Source organism: Dendrobium catenatum, unplaced genomic scaffold (genome assembly GCF_001605985.2).
Source record: "Dendrobium catenatum unplaced genomic scaffold, ASM160598v2 fragScaff_scaffold_390, whole genome shotgun sequence".
Classification (NCBI taxonomy): Eukaryota; Viridiplantae; Streptophyta; class Magnoliopsida; order Asparagales; family Orchidaceae; genus Dendrobium; species Dendrobium catenatum.
Genome location: NW_021318852.1, coordinates 8541047 through 8549789, shown reverse-complemented (window position 1 = coordinate 8549789; position 8743 = coordinate 8541047). Strand labels below are relative to the sequence as shown.

Below are 8743 nucleotides of genomic sequence, written 5' to 3'. Positions count from 1 at the left end.
AGTCTGTTTGCAGCCAGCAAGATGATTTAACTTAAATAGGATTTACTAAATTTAAATTTATTTATTAAATTCTAAAAACTATTTGATATAAAATTAATTAAGGAACTGTTTGATTTGAAATAAAAAATGCCTAAAATATTTTAAATATAAAATTTGAAGAATATTATTATTTAGTTTGAAGTAAATCAAATGCACTTTAAAGTTTTTTTTGTATTTGTAATTCTTCATTTAGTTCATTATTTTATGTATTTAAAATTTTATAATTGAGATGATTTTCAAATACATTGAACATTAATTATCTCCTGCACTACAATAGGGCACACCACGAACCGGTGCCGCCACCTGTCACCGTTCGTCGAGGATAAGCACCGCCTTTTTTACACTCATCTAAACAACTCAAAAATATTTTAAATAAATTACATTCTATTTCTTTTTAGCAAATCAAACTCCCACTAAATTAGGTTAAGTTTTAATAAATTATTCGACTATTTACATAGAATTTAAATCTAAATAAAATTTTAATAATTATCTTTAATAATGAAGTTAAAATATTTAATCTCATTAATCATAATCATACAACAACAACAACAACATCAAGCCTTTATCCCACTACGTGGGGTCGGCTACATGAATCCTTTTTCTCCATTGTGTCCTATTAAAAGTCAAATTCTCGTTTTAATCATAATCATAATTGATTTAAATAACATTTCAATTACTTATTAAACTAATGTAATTAATTATAAAAAATTAAAATGGTTTTTAATTAAATCATAAACTACTTTTTATTGCTATTTGAATTAATTATTATTATTCATTTATTTTTATTTAGCTTATTTATATATAAATCTTTATAATTAATATTGTTGAGTCCTGGAATATTCGCAACCATAGAGAAATATAAATTTTAACGACTTAACTTTGTATGAAGATCTAACACACAATCAGATAAAAGAGATGGTGTAGTGCTCATAAGAGACACCATATTTTTTACGTGGAAACTCCTGAAATGGGGAAAAACCATGGGGTCTGACCTACTTTGAATATATTCACTAGTGTTTGCAATCAATTACTAATGAGGCCTTTTGTTGAGGGAAGGCCTTGGTTTGATGTAGTAACTATACATCATAAAAATTGTTAGTTGGCGTCGGAGGTTGGAAGGATCGTAGTCGATGGGAGATGAAGGCTGGAAAGACTGTTGTCTTGTAACGGTGGTCGGAAGAATCATAATCGGTGGGAAATAGAGATCGAAATGATCGTAGGCGGGGAACATTGGTCAAAAAGAAAATTATCTGAAGATTGAGGTAGGAAGAAACATACTCGGCTGGCAAAGGTGGTCATAAAGATCATTATCGGCAGGCGATAGTGCTAAGAAAGACGGTGGTTGGGTGACAATGGTCGGAAGGACAGTAGTCGGTGGGCGACATAGGTTGGAAAAACTGTTATTAGGCGATGGAGGTCGGAAGAACCATAGTTAGCGGGTGGTGGAGGCTGGAAATACCGTTGTCTTACGACGGATGTCAAAAAGGACCGTAATCGACGGATAATAGTGGTCTAAAAGATCATTGTCTGTCAATGGAGGTTGGAATGACAGTAGTTGGTGAGCGATGGTAGTCAAAATGACTGTAGTCAACTGGCGATAGTGGTCAAAAAGATCGTTATCTGACGACGAAGGTCGGAATGACCCTAGTTGGCTGACGACGAAGGTCAGAAGAACCATAATTAACAATTGGGTGGAAGTCTGCGCCAGTCGATAGCAAGCCAAAAGTCTGACATGGCTGGGTGTAAGTCCAAGAATAATTGAAAGTTGGGTGGAAGTCCAAACGTCAATTGGTTGTCAGACAAAAGTCCGGCGTCAATTGTGTGGCCGGGTGAAACTTCGGTAATAGTCTGACTACGATCGGTGGTTTGATAGTGGTTGAGGAGGAGTCTAGTGACAAGAGAGCTCTAATTTCTTTTTCTTCCTTCTATCCATTCTCTTCCTTTCTTATGTCCCCTTTCCATGAGGAATGAGGGGTACATTTATAATTTTTTAAGAGTGGCATAACCAGCAAATATGAGGAAGATCAATGATAAGTTGTAAAAATTTGGAGATATTAGGCATGTTGGATTCATCTCATCAAGCTGCTCGATTCGACTATAAGCATTGAACGTTTGGAAATTGTTTGGTCATCCAATTTATTATTTGATCCTTCAATGCACTTCAGATCTTCAATTTGGTCCCAATTGGGCTCTAATTGAGTCGAATTTGATGACGTTGCATTCATCTTTTCGAGACATTCAGTTCCACTATAAGTTTGATGAGATCGGAGTTCATATGGCTCTGAATTTAATTTTAGAAGCTTATAACTTGATATTCGTCTCCAACCAAGATAAATTTTTGATGATATATCAAATATATTTATAATTAATTAAATAATTAAAAGGTAAATAGTCTAACGTAAATAATTCTATAAGATACTCTAGAATTCCCAATCTAGTAGCTTGAAGCCTTAGGCTCCTCAAAAATTGTTAAAATCCTGCTATCCAACAACCCCTTAATTTTTGCCAAGCTCACTTAGGTCCAAGCAGGAAGCCTACAAAATTTAATATTTAAAATTAATAATTTTAAACGTAGAAATATTTTATAATTTTTTTATTAAAAGTATATAATAAATAATTAAGTATATGTTTCTGAGCGGATCGAAATTCGAATTGATTAAGAAGGGAAAATGGTTTGTGAACAATAGCTGATAGATTTTATTAATTATTCTTATCATGGATTTGTTCTGTGACCATTTGTTGGACATTTTTTAGACTGCTCAATTCGATTTGCGTAGCAATGCCCATCCACAGCTAAGGGTGCAAATGAGTAAAGATGACTCGCGAGTCTGCTCTAGTTTGACTCTTTAATGAGCTTGCGAGCCAAACTTATTAAATTTCAAGCTCGAGCTTGTTAGATTATCGAGCTTGAGTTTGATCGGGATGAAGCTCGACTCGATTACTCGTCGAGCAGCTTGAGTGTGAAAGGCGGAAGTGCGGGCGTGGTCGCTTAGAAGCGCGAATGCGGAAGCAGGATCAGAGCGAGAAGAGCACTATAGGAAAACATGACGTTACCGGCGGACTGTATCCGCCGGTAAGATGTGAAATCCGATAGAAATCCTCAGTTTCCGACGTAGTTCCGTCGGACTTTCCTCCGCCGGTTTGGCTCGCGTCGATAAATATGTACCGACGTTTATATTCCGCCGGTAACAATTCCGATGCACGTTCCGGCGCATTACCGGCGCAAAATACGACATGCTCGAGCACGCCTCGTGAGTTACTCGCGAGCTTGCTTTCATCGCGACAAGCCGTGCTCGAGTAGGTCATTTGAGCTCGAGCTCACGTCTGGCCGACGAGCCTAGCTTGAGTTAAGCATGATTCAAGCTCGACTTGACTCGACTCATTTGCAGCCATATCCACAACACATAGGCTTCCTTTGAGACAAATTTTTATCACTATTTTTTAAAAAAGCTTGTGCTAAAAAATTGTTATAAGAAGTTATAAAAGAACAATCACAAACGAAACTAAAGAGTGTCAATGATTAGTTTTCATAATAAAATAAAATAACATTTGAATATTACCACTTGTATGACATCAATATTTTTTTTAATATATTATATTTGTGCTTTTAAATTATTTTTTTTATTTTAAATAAATTAATTTTTTAATAGTAAAAAATAAATAAATAATTGTAAGTTGTTTTTGTTATTTCCATGAAGATCACCCGGACCTGTAGCTGCTCGGCCGTCGCCTCCACTGGGCGAATTATTACGTCCGGTCACCGGACGTCTGGACATCCAATCCAGACATGCCACGTCACCCAAATACATCGGGTCCCAGTGTATTTGGGTGACGTGACGCGTCTGGATCAGTGTCCGCACGAATCCGGACACCGGACGTAATAATTTGCCCCTCCACTGTGGCCTTCACCACGGCATAAGGTTGACTGGTTGAGTTAAACAGTCTTATACTCTCGCTTTTTTAGTAATTGAGAACTTAAACCGTTTATCTTGTTCATCCCTTAAGAAAGTCCCCAATAACTCTTTGATCAATCTACACTGACTTTATAGGGGGTCCTTGGTTGTAATAATTTACAAACATTTTAAAGATAGTATAAATTTATTATATTTTAGAAAATTTATGATAATAGAGAGAATTTTACATCCTCATTCTGTAGAAAAAAGAAAATAATATGTGAGACATTTTATTTTTTATGTAGAAGGAGAAAAATAATGAGTCTTGACCCACTTAAAATATTATATAATTTTGAACATGCAGAAGCCCACTCTTCTCTATGAGTAGAGGAGACGAAAAGATTGGAGTATTTGTTTGGTCTAATGAAGTTGCAGTAGAAATTACGGGAGAAGCAACAGAGAAAGGATGACAACAATTTGTTTGGTCTATATGACTACGATGATTGGATAACTACGGTCATGCGATAGTGCTTAGGCGACAATAATCGAACGATAATGATCAGATGATGATGAATGGACTATAATAACCAAATGACAATAGAAAAACAACAATAGTCGAGCAACACTAATTAGGCAACAATAGTTGAACAATAGCAATATAACAGTCGTAGTCAAATGACAACGGTTACTGGTGATTATCGATGTCGAATATAGTACATAGCTCTAGAGTTCTTCAGAGCTATAAGCTCTCCCTAAACATGAAATATTAAGGAATTAGATGTAATGGACACCCAAAAGAAAAGGCAAATAAAGAACAAAAGGTTTGTAGTAGTTCGACAAAATTGTCTACATTCACTATTAAAATCTTCCAGCTTGAAATGCACTAGACCTTAAATGCAGAAGATTACAACAAAACAATGTACAGAACGATCCAAAAGGAAGAGGAGGATTTCATCACCACTTGGAGTTATGATTGAATAAGAGAATATAAACTTCTTTTAGGATACTTTTTAAATATATTTTAAAGCAATTTTTTAGTACAAAATTTCAAAAAAAAATAATGACAAAAATTCATCCAAAACAAAATCACAATTTTACGAGAACTTTAGGTCGAAGCAGGATGTTATGAAGATTAGAAGAGACTTGGCGGTCAAAAAAAGTTCTAGCAGTTGTTAATGGCTTTATATAATCAAGTCTTACATGGTTGAGAGCATTGTGTGAGGCTTCATATTGGGAAAGGAATGCCAAGTACAATAGGATTAATTATTTTGTGCGAACACCGGCGGCGTCCGGAGACGAATGAGAGCATGCTACGTCACTTATTTACTGTATACCGGGTGATGTGACACGCTCTCATTCATCTCCAGACGGTCTGGTGTCCGCACCGAATAATTTCTCATGCAACAGATAATTGAAATGTACAACACCTTGGGCACCAAGAGGTTTGTCATGCTAAGATGCCATGTTCAACAGATGAACTTTTTTTAAGGATATTTAAATCAATTAAGACAAACTCATATACACATCAAATACACATTAGCAGCAAAAACTTTCTACCAACAGACGAAAATGAGTTACACAATAAATCTTCCAAATAGTTGTCCGCATACCTTAAATAATTATCAAGTGCTTGATATTAAATGATATTTAAAAATTTTAAATCATATATTTCTCAATATATGCAAATACAGCTATACAATCATGACAATTACTGGCAAAACTATGATTTCACATGAAAGGTGGTGATTGCTTATAAAAGATTAGGTTTGTTTGGATTTTTTTCAAATTTTTTTTGAAGGCATAAAAAAATAGTTATATAAAATTATTACAAATGAAGCCTTAGAAGGGGCACTCTTTAAAAATCTGAAGAGTACTCTTTTGTTCCACCGCTTAAGGCATCAGCCACGTACTATGAAAGTGCACAACCACCCAAAGAAGAGCAAGAAAAGCAAAACATTTTCTTTTAATACAGTTTCCAAGGCAAGAACCCTAAGCTAATGTATTATTTTTTGTTCAACCAATTGCTGAATCAGTATACCAACTGGAGCCATTTTCTGAGATGGTAACTATTGTTGCATAAATTCAAGTATGTTCCATATGATGACTGTATCTACAAGCAGAGCCAAACTTGCAAATTCCACGGCCATAGTATGTACATATAGGCTTATCCTAGATCAAATGGAAGACAAATAGTGTAAATGCACAATTTCATTCAAAAGTTGCAGAAAAAAAGATTTGTATTCAAAATATGATAATATGAGATGACAAGAATTACATGAAAGTTAGAGATAAATCATTTACTAAAATCAGACATAACTCTAAACTGAGGTTAGTACAATTAGGTTTCATTTGGGACGGTTTTTTTACTGCTTTTTAAAGCAGTTTTTTAATACAAAAAAAAAATTATACTAAAATACTACTTTAAGAGCCTAAGAAAGTCGTCCCAAACGAAGCCGTAGTCAAAAACATAGAATAGTTGTTACTTACGGGTTTCAGTGGCGGGGTCAGTAAACTGCGATTTGATTTGGGATGATGATATCTGCAAGCTGATTTTAACTTGCAGTGTCCAGTTTTCATGAAATACCGGCATTCAGGTTCATTAGGCCTTTGAGGGTATTCATCAAGTTGCTGCGACTTCACACCACCATTCAAATCATAAGCTGTATCCGTATTAGCTAATTCATGCTTTTCTTCATTTTTTTTTATTTCTGGAGGATGCAATGGATTTGTGGCCATCTAGAGAACAAATAAACATAATTTAGCACAGAATGCCAAGACAAAAATTTGTAGCCCCCCACACAACCAAGATAAATTGTAAATTTAGCCCACCCAAGTGAAGTGCTTTTAAAAACATGAACCAATGTGAGGTGCAGTCTATAAGTTAGAGACTTGAATGTAATCTACTTTTAATTAAATGTGAATATGTTATGATTGTAAAACTCGAAAATGTCGAATCGTAGCGTCGCGACGCGTTGCTAACCTTAAAAATCCTGAAAAAAACAGCCTGTTGGATCAAGGGGTAACAACCATAAGGAAATGGATCTGGACTAGAATTAAGAAGTTGGGGTAGTTGGAAATCCTGAGTTCTGCTCTAATTTCAGCATCCATTGTTTTCTTTTGGTTTAGATATAGAAGCATATTATCTTATCTAATCACTGTTCATTAGGTGGTTGCTGTTTGTGTCGCTGTCTCGCTGAGTATAATTAATTATAATTCTAACATTTTTTTTTCTGTGTCAGGTAGGTTCTTTACTAACCTTAAAAATCCACAGCAATGTTAATCAATGACTGGGAGTGTAAGGGTGGGACGTCAAGTTTGTTGTGAACAAAGAAAAGCTGTTGCCTTTTCTCTGATTTCTACTCCAATTGAGGTGGTTGCCACTAAGATTGATATGGGGTATAAAATTTTTGAAATTAAAATAATAGATTATAAAATTTGAAATTAAAATAATAAAATTATAAAAAATTTCAAATTAAAATGAAAAAGTTTTCTTATACCAAAAAAAGGGTGGAGTTCAACACAGAAATGAGGTCAAGTTGAGCAGAGCAAACGAGCATTGAAAGGATGCAAGCAATCATGTACTAAGGTACAAGAAACTTATCAGGAGTTTGGAGCTAATAGTGAAACTGAAAACACATTGAAGTTCACAATTTAAGTAGATCAACTACAACTGTAAGGCCTGAACAAAGAGCAGCAACATTCTATTATGTGTGGGATATGGAGCGAGTTAAGTCATCAAGTTAACGAACAAAATTGGCAGACAAAGATCATGATATCAAGAAGTAAAAGAAGATATGAAGGGAAACAAGTACTAAAGGGGGAGGAAGGGAGGGAGGGTGGGTACTCAAATAGCTTAATACTTCATTCAATCAATAATAATCCTCAACTTAGCTAAAGGCGTCCTATTCATAGAGAAAAAAGTGCTATAAGAAAAGAAAATAATAGATAATATAAAGGAAATGAACCCTAATATAACAAAACTGAAAGAAAAAACATGTCTAAATATTCCCAAAATACAAATTTCTTAAAAAAAATGAAATATTTAATCAAATATGCCGTCAAAGTTGAACGCAAGACAAAATCGAACAACTAACATATAATTATCTCTACACTATCTTAATATTTGCTTAAGGTGCTTGTAAGAAGACTACAATGTAAGCTTATGAAGACGTATCTTCCAAGAACTAAAATGTTAACAAAAAATAAAAGCCCAACAAAAATTTGCAAGCATCCTTCTTTGTCTATGAACTTTGAAGCAACAAACTATCCATTGTAATCTATATGCATTTCTGACAAGCTTCCCATGACTTTCGCCCATTAAGAACTACTTCATGTGGTAAAGTTCAAATCTATACCTAATCCTAAAAATATAAAAATATGTATGAATTATTACAGGGTTTTTTAAGGCCTCAACTTGTTACTAGAAAGACAACAATAAAGGGTATAACATGCCTACCATGTAGTCCACCATTTCCATGTTAATCAATAAAACCTATGATGCACAGACACGGACACGGCGACACGGATACAACACGACACGGACACGGGGCACGTTAAATATTGAAAATATAGGACACGGACACGGGTTGGACACGGTATTATAATTTTTATATTTTAATAATAGTATATAAAAATTAAATAAGTATAATTTTAAAAATAATTTATAAATAATAAGTCATTTAATTATAATTTGTTCTTAAATTGATTAATATTAGGATGTCGAGAGTCGGGCGATGGTGCCATTTATCAGTCATCGAGAGAGGAGATGACAATGCTGTCGAGAGTTGGGCATTGATGTTATGTAGTAAATA

The 8743-nt window shown here is 34.5% G+C and overlaps 1 protein-coding gene across 4 annotated transcripts in view; it reads right to left on the bottom strand.

Annotated features, from left to right (window-relative positions):
* Positions 1 to 5678: 5678 nt before the first annotated feature.
* Positions 5679 to 8743, bottom strand: part of LOC110095780 (zinc finger CCCH domain-containing protein 65) — a 50369-nt gene continuing 47304 nt past the window's right edge. For all 4 annotated transcript variants that reach the window (XM_020821451.2, XM_020821449.2, XM_028694084.1 and 1 more), the window contains 2 exons: positions 6420 to 6668; positions 5679 to 6101 (listed from right to left, as the gene is read on the bottom strand). In XM_020821451.2, coding sequence (XP_020677110.1) covers positions 6015 to 6101; positions 6420 to 6668 — 336 coding nt within the window. In that variant the 3' untranslated portion in view covers positions 5679 to 6014. The remainder of the gene's footprint in view (positions 6102 to 6419; positions 6669 to 8743) is intronic.